General features: G+C 35.1%; 1 protein-coding gene across 1 annotated transcript in view; it reads right to left on the bottom strand.

Annotated features, from left to right (window-relative positions):
• Positions 1-12,445: 12,445 nt before the first annotated feature.
• Positions 12,446-21,981, bottom strand: part of LOC145294227 (chitinase-3-like protein 1) — a 41,891-nt gene continuing 32,355 nt past the window's right edge. Inside the window, exons 10-11 of the mRNA XM_080141336.1 lie at positions 21,140-21,644; positions 12,446-13,039 (exon numbers count right to left, since the gene is read on the bottom strand). Of these exons, the coding sequence (XP_079997462.1) occupies positions 12,852-13,039; positions 21,140-21,644 (693 nt within the window). The 3' untranslated portion in view covers positions 12,446-12,851. The remainder of the gene's footprint in view (positions 13,040-21,139; positions 21,645-21,981) is intronic.

Here is a 21,981-nt window from a genome sequence, read left to right on the forward strand (position 1 = left end):
ACGAATACATTGTTTACGAATTCTAATCTATAATTTACTCTTCTTTACCTGTAAATTTATAATTTAAATGTTTTATTATAGAACGATGCAAAGCCCACGTGGAATACTGATGTTAATCTTATGTAATAGAATCCATTGCCAGATCAAGTAACAATATAAGCTCAGCATGACGTATATCCTATAGAGATCATACTTCATAAAACGACAGGTTCTGTTGCAAATGCTACAGTTGCCAGTCCATGCGTAAAGTTCGAACGTACTTTACTAGCCATTTGACATTCTAGAACAAACATTCTTTAAATAAAAGCATATTTAAATACCATGACAAATGGTCCAGCCAAATACATATCAGGGGTTCCATTTGCAGTGTTTTGCACAGCAATGCCACAATCTTAGCCGATTATTTTGGGCGGCGTCTCTTCATGTAAACACGTTTGAAATGGAACGCGTACATCAAATTCATTGCTAGAAAAATGGTTAGATCACTCTACTCATCCAGTAGGTATCTCACTGCCGATGCAACACTTTATCTGTATAAGAGCCAGGTATATCCTAAAATCGAGGACTCTTTCCACATCTGGGCAGGGATTCTTCGACGCGCACTATCCAGTCTTGACAGAGTTCAAAACCGGTTTCGAAACCTAGTAGTTCGTGCCCCTTTTCTCTTCCCTGCGACCTATTTTCACCAGAATGGACTCTGCGGTCTCTCTCAGCTCGTTCGTAATTTTCATCCCAAATGCTCAACTAAACTCCAATCTATGGCTCCCTGTTTCTAAACTTTTACAAAAACACTCGACTAGCTACAACCACTATAAACTATTTTCTCCACACTCTATCCGTGCCTAAATCTAAACGCAGATTCCATGAACAAAGTCTTTTTTCAGACCTGCCCGTCTTTGAAACCTGTTCCGCTGGCATGCTTCCCAGTTAAATACAACATGGTGTCCTTTAAATCCAATGTAAACAAGTTCTTTTTGAGCAGTCCACATAAATATTCAAATTCTATTCAGTTTACACCATTAACTATTACTGCACTTCCGCCTGCATATATTGGCACTCATCCGCGAGTGGCTTTCGGGCCTTGTTAAGTGGCGCCTTCCAAGTAACCAACAATGATGAAGTTATATTATGCTGATAATGAGTATCAATAGTTCCTTCTTTCCCCTATACTTTTTTTGTTTTTATATGTGTGATACAATCGTAGCCCAGGTGATAATTCAATTAGTTATTAAATATTTACAAGGATTGATGGCGTTGATGTTCACTAAGATTTTAGTTGGTATTTCTTCTCTCTGTTTCCCTTTTTTTTTTCAGATAAGATATTGCCTTCGTTCCAGGAAAAAATAAAACATGACAAGAAACTAATTTACAATCTAAATGCATCCGTATAAAAGTGATTACACACTCCTGCCTTTAAAATATATATTAACTTTTATTTTCTTTAAACCCACGACATTACATTGAGTGGGTAACTTAGTTTTAAATGCGTGCATGAGTGTCAAATTCAACTAGCAGACTATATTGTCCATTCTTAGAAACCACAACTCTTTTTTTTTTTTACACAGTGATCACCACTTATCAAGGCCCGGAAGCCACTCAGGGATAAGTACATTACGTTAGTGTGGAGATTTGATGAAGTGTTTACTTAAGGGGGCGGTTCATCAGGAACTTGTTAACATTGGACTTGAAGATATCCAAGTTGTAGTCCGGTGGGAAGCAGGCAGAGGGAACAGAGTTCCACAGGCGTGCAGTCCTAAGAAAGAAGCTTTGTTCCTGAAATCTGCGTTTTGATTTAGGCACAGATATAGAGTGGGGGAAATTTTTCACAGTAGATTCAGCTAGACGGGTGTTTTTCGTGAAAGATTGGCGAGGGGGGACCAGAGATTGGAGTTCAGACGAGCACCTGCCATGGAAATAACGATAAAACAAGGATAGGCTCGCAACGTCTCATCTGTGGGAGAGAGGTTGCAGGGTAGAGAAAAGGGCATCCCCCACTAAGCCACGAAGTCTATTTTGTACTCTGTCAAGGCAGGATAGGCTGTTTTTAGCAGCTCCTGCCCAGATATGGCAACAGCATTCCATCCATCAATAGTTTATATATTTTATTCGTTTTTTGCGGTTACTTGTCATCGTATTTGTAGTTGATGTTGTTTCAGTACATTTCGGCCAACATCCTTTGGCCTTTTTTAGGTGATTACCCGCGACCAGATAAGAATGATGAGTCTTGTAGCTATATCCCGAGTATTTATTGCCTTCCATAATCATTGTCTCACTTCGTTCTTAATCAATTAATCCTATGATGTTCTTGGAGTATATGGAAGCAAAGGAAAAGTATTTAGTAATCTATATATCAATACGATAGCGTGTGTGTTATTTTCTGTGTCACACTTACATCCGTGTCGTTTAATTGTTATGTACTTCCATTTCTTTCGGTTGGTTGGTTGGTTGTTTTTGTTTACCAACCCTTTTCGGGTTATTTAATGCCGAATCCAAAGATTTTGAAGAAAAGTTTTTTTTAATAGAATATATTTGTTGTTTTCACGTCGGTTTCTATTTAACCCATAGTTGGAACCCTAACAGGTACTACCACTCCGGGTCAGAGTGGACCTGGGAGCAATGGTAAATAAAGGGTGGCTCCACACTCCCCAAAGCCAACAAGCTGGGGCCTCACCACTGGATATAGTTTAAGGTCATATCCAGAACCTCCATTGAGGGACTTTTACCCTCTGCAGGGGGGGTGAGCAGTCGGCGTATTCTAATGCCCCACCGACAGGGCCAATATCTTTCGGTTTCGATTATAGCTGATGGTACTCGTCAGTTAATTATTTTATAAATAATTTTACTAAGAATTCTTCATAATTTTGTTTATGGTTTTGATTATATATGATGGTACTTAAGCCATCTATTTTTTTAAATAATTATTTTACTAAGAATTCCTAATAAAATTTGGTTTCTGTTTCGATTATAGTTAATGTTACTCCAATAATCTATTTTTTAAACAATTTTACCAAGAACTTTCATAAGTCTTGGTTTCGCTTTCGATTTTAGCTGATGGAACTTAAGTAATCTATTTTTTATAAATAATTTTATCAAGAATTCTTCATAAGTTTTGGTTTCGGTTTCGGATATAGCTAAAGGAATTAAATTATATATATATATATATATATATAATTATATATATATATATATATATATATATAAAGAGAGAGAGCGAGAGAGAGATTTTATTTTTGAAATCGCAACTTTATAATATATAAAAATCGATAGAACATTAACTCTAAAATAATATATAAGAAATCTGCAAGAATTAAAATATCATATTTAAGCGTATTTCACGACCTGGTTACACCGGGCGTCCCTGCTAGCTTGGATAAATATTTTTGCAGTTTAAACAAAATAGCTACAATAATATTAGAGCGTCTTTATTTACGCTGTATATCTAAAGAACGCCACCATCAATATATTACATATGAATCAGTTCTCTAGTCATGCCAAGAATAGTGCACCGCGAAAATCAACCACGCTCACAATTGACAAACGATAACGTATGCCGGAATTGTTATGGGATGTGTGGGTATCGAATCGCCCTTTCTTCTCAATATGAGAATCACAAAATGAAAATATTGGAAACTTATATCTTCGATTTGAGTGTAGTATTTTTCCGGGGTATTTGCATGCGCTTTGTTAAAACGCTCGGTAATCATATTATTTTATCCTGAGAATATTGAACCTTTTTTTATCATTTATTCATTATTTGATTATTTATTTATATATATATATATATATATATATATATATATATATATATATTTTGATAATAAATTATTAAATACATTATCATAAAACACACGCGTTGAGAAGCTACTATAGTAATACTAGGACAATAAAAGACGAACAAAAGTTGAAACAATTTTTTTTATAACAATTGGAGAAAAAATCTAAGCCTGAGGTTTACTATTTAGTAATATTTGATCACCCCTAGGTTGAAAAAACGTTATTATTCGATCATTAAAAATATTAACTGATCCAGTGTCAGACAATAGCTGTTCAAAATTCACTCCTGTATTTATCGACTTGAACATGTTATCCTTCTAACAAGACAAGAGAATATCGCCAGGACCCCTGCGAAGAAGGTAGGTTCACTCTACCGTGCTAGAAAGCTACTAACGCTCGAAAGTATCCTGTACCTCTATAAGGCCACCATTCGCCCATGTATGGAGTATTGTTGTCATATTTGGGCTGGTGCATCTACCACTAGTCTTTCGCTCCTAGACAAGGTCCAAAAGAGAGTCGCCAATCTGATAGGTCCTGAACTGTCATCTAAAACTTCATCCCCTGTCCCATCGACGAAATGTTGCATCCCTCTGTCTTTTCTACAAGTACTTTAACGGTGAATGCTTTGACGAACTGCAAGCACTTGTTCCCCCTCGACGTAAATACCCCCGACAAACCCGGCAAGCAGCTAAATCCCACCCCTTCACAGTAGAGATCCCTAGATGTAAGAGAGCCTTATACTCCAGTAGTTTCTTCCCAGGACAGCTAGACTTTGGAATTTCTTGCTGGGTCCCTGCTTCCCCAACTGTATTGACATGCAGAAGTTCAAGTTCAACGTAAACCGACATCTTGCTGCCCAACCACCTACACAGTACCCCTGATGCCCATGTCCCTGATAGTAGCCCCCTACAACAAAGATGCAATATACCTCGTTTGGGGTGAAAATGTAATTTAAAAAAAACAAAAAGAAAAGCAAGTACTAGTATATTTTCAGATTATTAATAATCGGATGAATTATAAGAACGTAGTCAGATGAAACACAGACAAACGTCAGCTAAACAGACGATAGAACAACAACCACAATCGCATGCGTTGTCGAAGTACCAAGTCTGCATTTACTTAGGCGAGTCTAACTGCCTTCTTCCGAAGAAGGAACATAGAATTTATAAGCGTCAGAGAAAATAGGAACATTAATTTTTGCAGTTCTTGCAGGAAGGTGGGACATCCTCCTATCTATATTGTCTGATATTAACAAATATCTGCTCCGAGTTTCTTAATTTTTATGATTTATCGAGGACAATCGCTTACCGGGTACTCACTCATTCTAATGAATAGTTGTTGTTTTTTCTTTACAAATTGATCACACTTGACAAGGTCCGGATGCCACTCGAGGATAATAGTTAATTAGTGCAACGTGGTCAAAGGGAACATGTCGTAGTCATCGTTAGTCGTTAAAATTTGGTAAATTGGATTATTTAAGGGGATGGCACCTTAAAATTTTATTTACGTTGGACTTGGAGACAACCATATTGTAGTGAGTTGGAAAGTAGGAAAACAGAACAGAGTTCCACAGGCGTCCAGTTCAAAGAAAGAAGCTTTGCTAGGTGTGTGATACTCTTTTACTAGTGATACTCTTTCTCTATCTGGGTAGTTGTCGTCTTTGTTATCTATATAACATATTACGACATGAATGATTTCCCTTCTGCTAACAAGTTAGTCTTCTTTAAATCAAATGCGAAAAGAGTCTTGTCAAATATCGCTACATGCAAAATAATTTGATCATAGCTTGGAAAAATATCAGCCGTCCCAGAGTTCTTCATTTTCAGTTGACATGTTAACTCTTATCATCTAATGGGTCTTCGACGTAATATCAGTGCCTCAATAATAAAAGCAATTAAAAAAGTAAAAAAAACAAAAAACAGACAAACCAAATAACAACATAAGTGAATACAAGTTCATAAGGATTTATTCTAAACACCGAGCAGTAATTACTACATTTAATAATGTTTAGAGAAATATCAACAAAGGTTTACAAAAATCGAACATGATATCGCATCATGATTAAAAAATTGAAGTATTTCATCCGAGCTCTACGTATTCCATAATTATAAATGTCATTTAATTTCATGATCGTGTAACGTGGGAAAAGTAAACGTACATTATGATTTTATTTGTAATCCTGTCATTGTAATAGAGTTTAGCAATCACACACACACACACACACACACACACACACACACACACACATACATACATATATATATATATATATATATATATATATATATATATATATATATATATATATATATATATTAAAACAGCACACAATAACGCATAAGATAGATTATTATAATAAAGTAGTCTATTAATATTTGGTTTAATGACCTAAAAACTAAAAAAAATCAAGGGCTTCCGAACTCATGCACATGTGTAAAATATAGGTCATAAGTTATTAAACTGTTTTTTCAAACACAATATATATATATAAATATATATATATATATATATATATATGTATATATATGTATATTATGAAATTGATTTTTCAAATACTATATATATATATATATATATATATGTATATATATGTATATACATAGAAATAGACGGAGAAAGAGAGAGAGAGAAATATAGATAGAAAATTATTCGCACGTACAAAAAGTTTCCTTGTATATCTGTATGTCTGTCCGTCTGAGGAACGATCTCTACCAAACTCATCAGTCAATTGTTAGTCTAAAGACTAGAAACGTGATACAAAAAAGATTTAGACTTGTGGAATAAATTCGATTTGGTTTTTAGCCAATAAAATTAGCTGCTAAGTTGTCAAAAGTGAAGAAAAGTTGAGACTTCGAAGACGTAAGTCGAATTATAGCGCTCTTGTACGCATGCGCAAATGTACATTTTTATGCTAAGGTCGTATAAATGGTGACGTTTTCTCGTCCATTAGACGGTTGCGGAATGGTAACGCCTGAAACTGGAGTTCTAAATGTTTTTGCTTCGATTCTAGCTCATGGCACTCAAGTCATCGTTTTTTACTCTTTAAATTACTACTATATATTGGGTACAATATAATAATCGATGGAGAATTGACTTTATAATAACAAATATAAAATCTGCATAAATTATAATATCATGTATTAACGTATTTTACGACCCCACACCGGGAAAACACTGTTGTGTATAAGGTATAATATAATATTCAATAGCGAATTGCCTGTATGTCTAATAATAGATACGACATCTGCATCAACTAAAATATTATACTGTGGAAGTAGTTCCAATAAAACTGGTCTTGGCTGCCTATCTTCACGATATTCAGCAACTATAGGGGTCGATATAACTTGATCTGGGGTCTATAATAGTACTAGCATTTCATCTCGGCGTTGCCCGGGTGTTTGGAGGTGTATGTTAAGCAAAAGAAAAAGAAAAGAAAATGGTCAATTTTTTTTAACTTTGACCCCTATTATGGCCCCTTAACATTTCTTGTTTTGTGCTCAAATCAAGTTATTAAGTTAGATCCATGTCCAAGGAACCTATATCTAAAATTTTCTATGCCTAAAATTTCAAGTGTTTAGACCCAAAATCGTCGGAACAGTTTGGTAGAGTTCTCAAAGGTCAAATCGTTGAACTTTGACCCCTTAATATCCCAATTTGTGGCCGCAAACGGATTATAAAGATTTCCCCAACACACATACACACAGGCACTTTCACTTTTATATATAGATAATAGAATCTTTGGAATCTATTATAATGATTATTTTTCCACAACTAAATCCAATCGATTGTACATCCATATAATGGTAGTTCCACGTGTAGGGAGGGTTAAAATATTGTCTACCTACTTTTGGCTCACCTCTATTTTAAGCGTATTTTACGATCGAGCAACAGTTGAATTAGTTTCTCGCACTAATAATGAACCCAAAACCATGCATATGCGATATCAGTCAAAGATTAATTAATTTGCATCTTTACAAAATATATTAATCAATTTTTATTTTGCTATTGTGTTTAATCTAGTGGCTCTCTTAATCTAACAATAAAAAAAATTATTTTGTAATATTTTTATCTTGGACAAATATTTAGCATTTTGATAGCCCCGTGCTAGAAGTAAATAGATCAAATGTACACTATAATTTGTTTACTGTCATGCAAAAAGGGTGAGAATTCATCATTAAAATTTAAATACATCCGATGTTCCGTTTAGTTTAAGCTACGAGAAGAAGGAATACTATTTATTGGATGTAGTTAAACGAGCATTTTATTGAAATGTCCTATAATAGGTCCATCGTAGACGGACAGACAGTTGTGGCGAGTATAGAATTAGAAAGTTTAGCTCATAACAAAAGCAAGTTGTTTGTTCATATAAAAATGTCATGATAAAATTAGAAACGATTCGAATAGGCAGAGCAATCGGCCATCGTTGACATGGCGTGATGTGCGTCGCCACGTCACAGAAAAATTTCTGGGACACGATTTTGGGGGAGAATTGATACGAGTAAGCGGAGAGTCAGATTCGAGGATCAGAAGGAGAAGATTACACAAAAGGCTGTCAATGATTCCGCGAGAATATGGATGGATCAGCAGACTTCTCGTAAAGGGGAAAGGGTATAAATAAACGGTCACTAAAATTATAGCAAAACGAAAAAAACTCTCCTTCTAAGGATGAGAAACTATGACGCGACTTCGACCGTAGAAGATATATTGACTGAATAAAACCAATTTGTAAAGAAAGAAATGAAAATTGTGTCTGTTGGTATGCATTAAGATAGCTTCTCCTCCAGATGCAATGGACGGCGGGACATCAACCACTCAAGGAACATAGCTAAGAATAAAGAGAACAAGTTATAAAAAGTACGTTTTGTTTCGTTTTTATTTCCCCTTCCCCTAGAATGGTTCATGTGCTATAATCCTGAACACTGACGAAGTGCAACAGAAAATAGTGTACGTATAATTATATTATGTCTGTGCATTTATGTAGTATTTTTTTCTATTTAAAGTAAGATTTTCTCTTTTTATTTTTCAAAAAAAAAGAAGATTCATGGTTTTCATTATGCCTTCTTATATTTTTCAGTTTTTCAAATGACAAAATCTGTGCATAATATGACAGTGCGTGTTTCATGAGTATCACGAATGTTTTCGATGATTTCCCGAATCATCATCTGGAGAAAAAAGAAAAAGCATTTAAAAAAGCAATTGAGAAACTCCCATGGGAATCCAATTAGACGCCACATTAAACGTACCATACTTCTAAGAAAGAGATTAACAATTTAAATTTCGTGACGCCATATTTAGTGGCACAAAAAAGCGTCAAATTGTATTGTCTTACCCATTTATATTGTATTGTATTGTCTTACGACTTACGATTAGTCTGCATAATGTTATGTTTATATATATATATATATATATATATATATATATATATATATATATATTAAAACATATTTTATGAATAAGCGTGTCTCTTTGTGTATTTATGTACTTGTGTATGCATAAGCTCAGAAGATAAAACTAGTCGATATAAAGATAAAACTAATAGATTAAAAGTACAAGAAAATCGATAATATAAAGAAATGTATCTTTTAAATACTGTTTTAATAATAATAATAATAATAATAATAATAATAATAATAATAATAATAATAATAATAATAATAATAATAATACAGACCGAGGAGCGAGAGCCAACCAGACCTCGGCTGGACAAGCGCAAAGAGAACTGGGACCTTGGGGAGGCTGAGTGCCACTCCAATTCAAGTATAAACCAATGGCCACTACCAGCGAGAAATCAATGGAAAGCGGCTGTTGCGATGACGCAAATTCATTTGCAAATGCTATCGAAGGAGGTGGAGAGAGCTAGACGTCTGGGGAGATGTTGTCACTCAGCTTCCAGAGAACACCACAGGTTTCCAATCAGATCGTTTGTGGACTTGTGTTAAAGCTCCATGTGAACCAATAATAATAATAAGAAGAAGAAGAAGAAGAATACTCGAATAGTTTTATTTATCTCTTTTCTTTTCTCTCTATATATGTATATATAATTTATATATCTAAAAACTATTCCATATAAAGACCAAACTAATAAAAAAAAAAACGAGACACATTAATTACATAATGACTTATATCTTCACTAGTAGAGTTATGATAATAATAATAATAATAATAATAATAATAATAATAATAATAATAATAATAAAATTAATAATAATAATAATAATAATAATAATAAATATTATTATGGTATTGTTATTTCCGATGAAAAGTGGATTCTTTCCAAAACCAGTGACGTTCAATTCAGTGGTTAAATGCCGACGGAGCTCCATGACATTCGCCGAAGCCAGAGTTGCACTAAAAGACATCATGCTGACTGTTGGCTGGTCTACAACCGGTTTTCATGCATTACAATTTTATGAATGCAGACAATTACGGTGGAGAAGTACTGTCATCATTGGGTAGAATGTATCAGAACCTTCGACAACACTCAGCATTAGTCAACAGAAAATACCTAATTCTCCTCCACGACAATGCCCGACCGCACTTTGATAAGCAGCCCCTGCAGAAAATTGAACCAATAATGCTACAAAACTCTGCCTCATCCGCCATATTCTCCAGCCTCTTTATATACCGATTAGCACTTTTTCAAGAATCTCGGCAACTTGCTGCGTGATAAATGCTTAAAAAACCTAAACGATATCAAAAACGTCTTCATCAAGTTCTTCGCCAACAGTACGCATTTTTTTTACGTTTCTGGCATGAATACACTTGTTCTGCGTTGTCAAAAGAGTGTTGACTCAGATGGTGCTTATTTCGATTAGCAATAATGTTTGAGACGAAATATCTTCATCTTTATTTAAAAGTAAAAAAAAAAAGATGCAAGAACTATTATGTCAACCAGAAAGCTTATACATTTTTGAGAAAGTTTATACAGTTAGATAACACGTCGTATAAACAATTGGAAATTACCTTTGCGCGTGATGTAGATATTTAACAAGTTGCAATACTTTAACATTAAAGATGCTATGTTATTGCATGTGTAATGGACACATTTTATATTTAAGTAAAACAAAACTAAAACCTCCTATTTTTAACTAAAAGCGTTGAGGAAAAACGAAAGCGGGAATGGTAGCATAAAAACGAGCGACCATTTTTGCTCTGGAAATTCTTCTTCTACATAGTCAATACCATGCTCAATGCATTTTAGCCAGGAGTGAAACGATAGCGGTTAAAAATAAATGCATTCTATTTTTTTAACTCTAAAATATTGAAGACCTACGAAAACAGGAAGGAGCTGTACCATTAAAACGAGCGACATAAGGGGTATTTCTTTTAAAAAACCTCCGATATATATATATATATATATATATATATATATATATATATATATATATATATATATATATATATATATATTCCTTTTGCTAACGTTTTTTTTTTTCCTCTGAAGAGAAGAGCCTATCTTCGGAACTCCATGGAATACGGAATGTTCTCTTTTTTTTGTTTTGAATAAAATATTGTGAATTTCATTCTACAATGTCTTTACTTCTCCTTACTTATATATATATATATATATATATATATATATATATATATATATATATATATATATATGTGTGTGTGTGTGTGTGTGTGTGTGTGTGTGTAATACCATGTATCAACTTAAAAGGTATAAAGGGATATATTTTATGCAACACTTATGAGTATTTACTTTAACAGTGTTCAACATGTGACTAGACCTACGTAATAAGTCATGAAAAGTTACGCAAACTATTTATTGTGGATAATATCTTCCTCGGTCTTAGCCGGCTAGACTTCAACGAGAGAAAATAATTTTTGCTCATATTGTGTCTCATTATCTCTCCTTCTATCTGTCTCTCTATATCTCTCTTATTTATTCCACCCTCTCTCTCTCTCTCTCTCTCTCTCTCTCTCTCTCTCTCTCTCTCTCTCTCTCTGAAACACGAAATTTCTAGTCTGGCCGTTTAGAATAATCTGTTTTTTTTTTTAACTAACCAACAAGTATTTGCGTAGTTTTGTCAGGGTCCTAAAATATAGCCTTAGTACTGAACGATGATGATGGTCAGAGCGACAGGACAATAAAGGCACGTGTGAAAACGACTTAATCTATTCATCGGCATTGGTGTATATAACACAAAAGTGGTATAATAAAAAGTAATAATATTTATTCTTGATTAATTCGGAGTAGCATTTTTTTTGGTATATATTCACAGCGTTTTGTATATATGCACAACGTTTTTTTTATATATTAACAACGTTTGGTATATATTCGCAACGTTTGGTATATATGCGCAACATTTGGTATATATTCGCAACGTTTAGTATATATGCGCAACATTTGGTATATATGCACAACGTTTGTTATATATTCGCAACGTTTTGTATGTATTCGCAACGTCTGGTATACACGCACAACGCTTGGTATATATTCGCAACGTTTGGTATATATTCACAACGTTTGGTATATATTCACAGCGTTTGATATATATTCACAACGTTTAAACAGATGTAACCTACAACCTACGGTGGCATCGTTTTAAAATTAGATACTTATTGTCTAATTATATGCGACAATTTGGAAAATATAAAACAGCGATATATCTAGTCCTTTATGACCTAAATTATGATGTAGATGATTAAAATATTTATTGCTAATTATAGATTGCGGCATTGTGAATGTAAACAATGGAAATTTACAATATGGAAGTATCTAGTATCTACCCAGATACTGAACTAATAAGTACAAGGCGTGTTTAAATCAATTCTTACTTTATTTATGCCATTATATTCATTTATTTACGATTGAAGGAGTCTGTTCAACAAGGTCATAAAGAGTTAACAATCTACGATTTTAATAAATGGAAATCTGTAGAGAAAATAAACCATACCCAGCACTAAATTTAAGAAATTACAAAGTTTATAAAGTATTTAAAATGGAAAAAAGTTGTCACAAAAATAGTTATGACCAGTCCAGTTTGTTACGAAGTTTAAGCTGCTTCAAATTTCAATTGGAGCCAACTTTTATTAGTTGATTTCAAGTGCTGTAGTCGACGTAACGAGCTTTAACATTGGATTTCTTTGGCATGGTTACAGATGCTGAGATCTCGATCGAAGCGGGTGCCTTCGGGACAAGCCATTCTGATCGGTCTGTAAGTCTGTTGACCCCCGGGCAGGCATAGAATGAAATAGTCGCAAGAAGCGTGGTCTGGAAAAATGCCCAGACCAACTTTGGAACAATCGATACTGCCAGCTGAAAAAAATAAAAAAAAAAAGAAAAGTGAGTTAAAAACAAAGCCGCGTAGCTCTAAATTGATTTGCTGATACATAAACATACTCACACACACACACACACACACACACATATATATATATATATATATATATATATATATATATATATATATATATAGAGAGAGAGAGAGAGAGAGAGAGAGAGAGAGGTTTCCTTTAGTCTTGACAGACAGTGGATACCCACTGTAACGGTGCCTGCACATGAAATTTCGGTGGTAAGAGTTGCGCAGTCTCTAACCACACCCTCCTGAATCGACATTGCACAATACCAGTGGCAAGTGGAGGTTCAGAACGACTGGAAACAATGCCAGGTTAAGAGGAAAGCACGTCCAGCACCTAGAATTCCCAAATGGTCACCCATCTGGTTCTAGCCAGGCTCAACGTTGCTTAACTTTGATGATCTGACGAGAACCGCTGTGCCAACGTGATTATGCCGTGTACATATATATATATATATATATATATATATATATATATATATATATGTGTGTGTGTGTGTGTGTGTGTGTGTGTGTGTGGATTGGATTCATCGGACTACTGTTCTCATCTTTAGTGTGATTTTCACAACGTTTCCGACGATGTAACTTCCGACCTTTTTTAAGTGTATCTCGTCTAATTCCTGAAATGTTTCTGTCGAACGCGGGAATTTGGACGGAATTCCGAGCGGAACCCTTTATTTACTTCACGAGGGTAGCGTGCTCTTGTTCCGTCAGTTGGGATTGGATAGAGGTTCTAAGTAATTCGCAATTGTATTTTTCGGTCGAAATTCCGTCCAAATTCCAGAATTCGACAGAAATATTCCCGAGTTTGACAAGATAAAGCTGAAGAGGATTGGAGGGTACATCGACCGAAACGTTGCTAAAATCACACTCGATGAATCCAGATAATACGACTAACCAATCTTCATCTCAAAAATTCAGAAAAGTATATATATATATATATATATATATATATATATATATATATATATATATATATATATATATCCATTAAAAGGCGTTGAGTGAAATTTGAAAGTTAAATAAGAGACGTGTTACATTGAACACTTTAAAGCCAAATAACAACGCGATTTTATTTTACCTTTAAAAAAATAAACGAATGTTTAATTTTTTAAAGAGATATATTTCGGAGATATACACTCCTTTTTTTACAAACCATATATATATTTCTATATTTGTTTTCCTCTTATTCTTCGCCATGGTGTTGAATGGGAGAAATTGAGTTGAGTCCACATGATGTTAGCTGCGGATTTGTCTGTAACTGGATAAATACACGTGGTCGCGCGTGGTCTGAACATTTGGGTAGGTTATCCATTAAAAGGCGTTGAGTGAAATTTGAAGATTAATATCTCCGAAATATATCTTTCAAAAAAAAAACATTCTTTTATTTTATAAAGTTAAAAATAAAATTCGCCTTGCAGCTATTTGGCTTTAAAGTGTTCAATGTACCACGTATCTTATTTAATTTTCAAATTTCACTCAACGCTGGCCATCGTATTATTTTCCCATGTCTAACAAAAATACTCTCCAAATATTCAGTGGCTATTCTTTCAGAATTAGGCGGTGCATTATCATGCATGAATACGATTTTTTTCCAGAATGCCAAATTCTTCTTCTTGTGCCAGGGTTCCAAGTGTTCTTTAATGAAGTCAATGTAGAGTTTGGTGGTTATTTTCACTCCATCTGCGACTCTGAATAGTCCTACTAGCTCATTGCCAATGATTGCAGCCCAGAACATCGCACCACCACTTCCTTGCTGACGCCTGATTTTTTGGGATATAAACCTTCATTATGGTACGATCCTCCCTTCCATCCATCGCGTCCATCAAGGGTCGCTCGACACTCATCGGTGAACAAAACAGTTTGAAAATTCACCTTCATGTGATCTCTTGCCCAATCCATCCTCTTTTTATTCTGGATATCCTTCAATTGAGGGCGAACCTCTGGCTTTCCAAATTTTGCAATCGTCCTCGAGATACGGCATCGAGTTGATTTGGGCACATCAGAAACGCCAGCTTTTTAAAAAAACTTGTTTGCTAGTTTCAAATGGGTTACGGCGAACTTCTCTTGATCTTGCTCATTGTTCGACGTGCCAGATATGATTTCTTACGAATTATCCCTTTGTCAGAACGTCCGTTGCAAAGTTGAGGGTCAGTACAATATTCTTCTTATTGCACAATGATAACGGTGAAATTCTTTGGCAATTTCTGAGGTGGAAATCTTATTATAGAGCCTATGAACAATTTTAAACTTCTCAGCTTAACATAAAGCACCTTTACGTCCCATCTTGCATATAAACGTGGCACACTGAAAAAAAAATGCAAGTCACCAAAATGACTGCAGTTTACTCGCTATTGCGCAGATCAGTTTAATTTTTTTTATATCTGCGCATGTGTTAGTGTTTCCATATAACTTGCAAAGTTTGGCGAATTTTCATTGAAAATTATCGAAGTTAGAACAAAATTATCGATTTGCATATAATTCTGACACGGGGTGTATAACTCTCCTGTTGATTTCAACCTAGAAGGTTCAGACAACCAACCAATATTGATTTATTGATGGATTAGATGTTATAGCCTTATATGTCATTTGCGTCTAACACGACCACGGAATTTTTTGCAAATGTGAGGATTGTAAAATTGCCGACCGTTGTATGTTTAGTGATATTTTAGTTCTGATTTCCTGATTCATTCAGCCGATTCAAGCTAGCAGATAAAAACTGGCCAAGTCTATAAAAACACATTCAATTTCACTGTTCCCTTCGTTAAGATCGGCGTGTGGTATATCAATATCGGAAAGGTTGCACGTCAGCTGTGGTACGATGTCAGGTGATTATTTTGTGCGTGAGGTTAGGGTTCTTGTTTTCAAGATTGAATGACGTAATTTATTTATTTGCCAGGACGTGGATTTGAGAAGTATGTGCACTAGGATAAGCGTTCTCTGCTCCACAGGAATGTGTGAGCAACCCCTTCGTTGTACCTGAGCAATTAGTGTCCAACATTCCCATTACTCCTTGCTCCAGCCATCCGGGCATTAAAGACATGATTATAATCTATACTCCTGCAAATTCGTTTTTCTTTTGTGTGTTGATATTCATATTAAAACCCCTTATTTCTATTTATTTAAAAAGAAATACAATTTTCTTATACATGGGTTGTCGAATTGCATTCACTAGCAAACGATCTAGCTAATTTGCATATTCTTTTAAACATTCATTTTTCGGTTTTCTTATAGGATGATCATCTTTAGTTAACTATTACGTGTAATTATATTCATGCAGATATTCTACATGATTTATATTTGCATAATATTTGCGTAAAAAGCTCACAGTAAACACAAAATTCTTTCCATATATATTTATGTATACGTATATATTTTTGTTTAATCTATAACATTTATAACGTGTCTGTGAGTCTGTCTGTGTACATTTTCCTACGCAATAACTCTGTCAATTTTCACTTTCAAGACTCGAAATTTGATATACAGCGTACTGAAATTGAAATGTGGGAAAATTTTTGTAATCCGTGTTCGGCCAGGAATTTAGCTGTTAAGGGGTCAAAGTTCAACGATTTGACGTTTGAGAACTCTACAAAACTCCTCCGCCAAATTTGGGTCTAAAAACTTGAAATTTTAGACATAATTTACTTGGACATGGATCAAACTTAATAACTTAATTTAAGCCGAAAACAATAAATGTTAAGGGGTCATAATAGGGGTAAAAAAATTACCGCTTTTGTATGCTCAACAAACACAACCAAACACCCGGGCAACGCCAGGCTGAAATGTTAGTCACTTATATAACTAAACAAAAAAAGTCATAAATTAAGCGTTTGAAACAATGCACAGATATTGATATGGTTTAGTATCAGGATACTATTCTGTGCGTTAGGTTATTTGTTTGCGAGGTGAAATTACATATTATTTATTTCTTTGCAATGAGGTGAGATATAAGGTTGGGGTTGAATCTGAGAAACCTGCGCACTAGGATTACCGCGCTCCGATCAATACAAATATCCGAGCAACTCCTTCGGAATTTCGCCCCTTTAGTAAAGAAAGTTACTTGATATTTTGTCATCCTAAATATCACTCTACAATTCGTTCTCGACCATAAGTTCGATGGAAACTGGATTATTTTAGTGACCTTTTATTGTTTTGGTGTAGCACAAATAGAATATTAAAAGTTTAATATATCATTTTCTTCATCTATTAAAAAGTTAAAATAATTTTGTAAGCTTTGTTAAATCTATTTGTACATTTTATGGTTGGCTGCAGGAAATGCAACGTAAACAATGATTTATTTCTACATTCGATGGCATGCCATTGCTCAGAGACAACATGCGTACCGTAGATTTATCCGGAATAAATCCTGTACAAACAGTCAAAAGTATATAGAAGTTATAAATAATTGTAAGAAAGAAGTAGCAACAGCTAAGAGTAAATATGTTGAAACCACCAGGAAACGCATTGAAGCGCAAAAACTAGGAACTCGTTATTTCTGGAAAATCTACACTAGTGTAATAATAGCCAATCGACAATACCCCCACTATCAAACAATCATGAGATTGTTTGCACAGCAAGAGAGAAAGCTAACATGCTTGCCTGTCAGTTTGCCTCAAACTCTACCTTGAACCCAGCAAGCCATTCCCTCCCTAATTTTCCTCTACGAACAGAAACCACGCTAGATGATCTGAAGATCACGTCTTCTCAAGTACATGATATCATAAAAAAACCTAGCCATATCAAAAGCATGTGGACCTGACCTCCTCCCGGTTGCACTATTTAAAAAGTTCACCGCTGAAGTCGCTCCTGTTTTCTCTAAACACTTTAACAAATGCCTTAGGGAATCTTGCTTTCCTGGCTGCTGGAAAACTGCTTCTGTAGTACCAGTTTACAAAAACTATTGCGAAAGAACTGACCCATAAAATTATCGCCCAATTAGCCTCCTCCCTCTTTTCGCCCAAATAGTTGAGTCCTTAATTAATCAATCTCAAGTCCAACACCTTACAGCTGCTAAACCTCTGTCAGACCACCTATATTGATTTAGGCAAGCCCGTTCTACTGCAGATATTTTAACTGTAATTTCTTAACGTTTATATCAAGCACTGGATAAAGCAGGGTAGGGGAGGGTAGTAGCCCTTGATATATCTAAGACTTTTGACACTGTATGGCAGGATGGTCTTCTGATGAAAATAAAATCCTATGGTATTACTGTACGAATGTTTAGCATAATTAGATCCGTCTTAAATGAGAGAAGAATCCAAGTGTTCTCGATGAGCGTATGTCCAAAAATTTTTTTATATAAATGCGGGTATGCCACAGGGATCGATTCTTGGACCTTTGTTATTTCTGATATTCAAAATGACTTAGATGATAAAATTGTCTCAGAGATGGGTATATTTGCCGACGACACCACGCTCTTTAGCAGGCACGTGGGGAAAACTAATGAGCACATATCTAAGGTAATGACCAAAACACTAGAGGAAGCCCTTCAGTCTGTAGAGGAATTGGGTCAAAAATGGATGGTAACGTTATACGCTGCCAAGACAAAGCTCGTTTCTTTTAATAATAGCATGAAACCACCAATAGCTATGGCTAGATACTTTACCTGAGAGCACTTTGTTCAAGCTCCTTGGCTTAACAGTTACAGGAAACATGAGTTGGAATAGGCACATCGAGATTATTGCTAAGGCTACTGCAAAGAAAGTGGCTCTCTCTATCGTGCTAGAAAATTACGTACGCCTGAAAGTATCCTGTACCTCTACAAAGCCACTATTCGCCCGTGTATGGAGTACTCCTGTCAAATTTGGGTTGGTGCCTCTGCTACTAGTCTCTCGCTCCCGGACAGGGTCCAAAAGAAAGTCGCTAACCTAATAGGTCCCGAACTGTCATCTAAACTTCAGCCCTTGTCCCACAAATGAAATGCTGAATCCCTCTGCCTGTGTTACAAATATTTTAATGGTGTATGCTCTGACGAACTACAAGCCCTTGTACCTCTATCGACGAAAATACCCCCAACAAACTCGACAAGCAGCGAAGTCTCACCCATATACAGTTGATATCCCTAGATGTAAGCAAGCCTTTTACTCTAATAGCGTTTTTCCCAGAACTGCAGGACTTTCGAATTCCCTTCCAGTTTCCTGCTTCTCCAACTGTACTAACATGCAGAAGTTCAAGTGTAATGTGAACAGACATCTTGCTGCTCAACTCCCTACATAGTACCCCTGCAACTTAGGTCTCTGATCAAAGTGGCAACGTGCGTTGTTTGGGGTGAAAATTTAATTAAAAAAAGTTGATTTCTTTTAAGGTAGCACAACCGCATAAACAGCTTGTTTGTTTTACTTAACTTCATATAAAAATATTTTTTAAAGTTTCTTTTCAAAGCAAAAATTGTAAACATCGCTCCATTTTATATTATTCCCTACCGACAATATATCTCGACGCGGACAACACTATATAAAAATAATATTTTAAGAACATGTAAATATTGAGATATTTATTATAACGACCGAATTCGACGTTAAAATACAGAAGGTTGGTTGAAGTTCAATAAAAAAATACCAGTAAAAATGAAAATTATGAAGCAGTCACTCAGTCTGGAATATATCCCGAACAGGCCAATAGATTACACTAGCGGGAGGCGCCCGGCATTACCAGGTCGTAAAATACGCTTAAATATGATGTTTTGATTTGTCCAGATTTCGTACATAATGTTATAGAGTCGTTATTTCAAAAGTAAAAAAGAAAGTATTTGGGTGCCATCAGCTAGAATTGAAACCGAAACTGTAGCATTCAAAGCTGGTGACTGAACCAACGTTATGAATTGCTTAAAAATTAAATATAAACTAAGATGAATTTACAAGATGTATAACGATTTTTCAATTTTGATCCTTTTTGACGTTTTAAAAACTATTTTAATTGACTAAAAACTCATAAAAGAACGGTCCGTAAAAATCCAATCATTTGAGGCCTTTAGAGGCTGAGACTTTTAGTTACGGAGGAGATAGAGTTAAAAATATGGAGACAGACAAACCGAAATATAGCCCTTTATATATTACATTATGGCGGGTAGCGTCGGATTTCCCGGGTAGAGAGGTGAGTGGCCGACATTTGAATTAGTGACAATGTTATGGAAAGAAAAAATGTTTTGGTAACAAGAATATTTTGAAACAGGACTGAAATTAATGTAGAAATAATTAAGCTAAAAAACAATAATATATTTAGAAGAATGTTTAATAAAAGAGGATTAGACTGTTTGGTCTTAATAAACAAAGATACGCGACAAAAGACCATGCAGTCATAATATAATGAGTTTAGAGACATCTAAGAAATTAAGAGTAGAGTTGGAATGGTACCCAGCGGAAGAAAGATCGATAATTAGGATGTAGACAGAACTATATAAGCGTTAAACCTTTCCAAAATTGAACAGCATTCTTGAATAAAGGTTTTCCAAATAAACCCGATGTTTGTTGTTCGTGGTAGAAGTTTAATTGCAACGTTCTGTCAAACAAGATCAAATATGGGGCAAGTGTGTTTCCTAATTGGCCAAATGTTGTAACCCAAGACAATGGTATTCGTCCCTTTTATTGAAAGTATGTGTTGTTTTGTATGGCTCGAGACAATGGTGTTTATTCTGCCCATTCTCTGGCATTATATTTGAACAAAAATAAGATGCTTTTGACATTTTTAAACGAGGCGATCCCACGTAAATACATGTATAAAGAACATATGCAAATTTAATATGACACTCGTTACACGCACGAATACATACTATAAACATAGGCCGCCATGTTATACTGAACTCCCCGACAATAGAACATGTATTCGTTTGGTGCCGTTTCAAAACCTCTCTATATTACATATCCTCGTTTTGATACCCCGCTATCTAACAAATTGATCTACCCTTATATCATTATAAGTTTAAATCTTATCAGAATTACGACTCTGACAGAATTTATTGAAGTAAAAGCTCAAACAAATAAACGTATTTAAAAACTTCGATCTGTAAACCTGACTCCCCTGACGGAAGTAAAGCTTAAAAAAAAAGAGTCATCCATGCTTACCTGCAGAAGGTTGTTTCGTTATAACCCTGTAGCTCGGTTGCGAACGACTTGTATTCTTTGTTTCTATACGACTCGTCTCTTCCTCTATTGAAGGAGTTGGCGTAGCTCTCCACCACGTTGGTCGCGGCTTCCTTGAAGGCTTTGGCTTCCAAGCCGGCTTGGGTTTTCCAACGAAGATCGGTTTTCCTTCCTGATTTATGGAAATTTTGGATTTCCATGTCGGCCGAGGTTTATATGAAGGTTTTCCTCGCCAAGCTGGACTCTCGTTTCCAAATTTCTCTTTTTCATCGTCTTTATGATGGGTTGTTGTGCTGGTCACTATTTCGGTGATCCCCGATTTCAGACCCCATTCCGATTTTGATCCAGTTGGACCGTACGGCTTCAGGATATCCCGGACGGTGCTTATTAGAGGGGACTTGCCTTCACCGCAGGAACCGCTAAAGTCATCCATTTCCAAAGACCAGACAAAGGCGCCTGCCAGATCTCTTTTCAGTATATTTTTGGCCTGAAATCAAATTAGAAAATGGCGTATTTGATTTTTGATCATTCGAGAATTTATTGCATGATTTTATTTATGAACTGTTGAGATAAATGATTTAACCCAGAAATAGCAATTTTCTATGAAAAGAATATTTCATTTTAGTAGTTGTAACGAAGCGATATTAAGACAAAGACTTGTACTTAGTGTTTGCATTTGCATATTAGACAATTAATGTTGAGTAACATCTTTTGTCAAAACGGAATAATTATAGGTTACAGATGTAGTTTTTTGATAGGAGGAGTTTTACTGAATGGATGAAAGGGAGACGCCATGTTTGTGTTCGTTCGTGATAGCATTTCCC

This window comes from Euprymna scolopes, chromosome 15 (genome assembly GCF_053919585.1).
Source record: "Euprymna scolopes isolate OS-2025 chromosome 15, ASM5391958v1, whole genome shotgun sequence".
NCBI lineage: Eukaryota > Metazoa > Mollusca > Cephalopoda > Sepiida > Sepiolidae > Euprymna > Euprymna scolopes.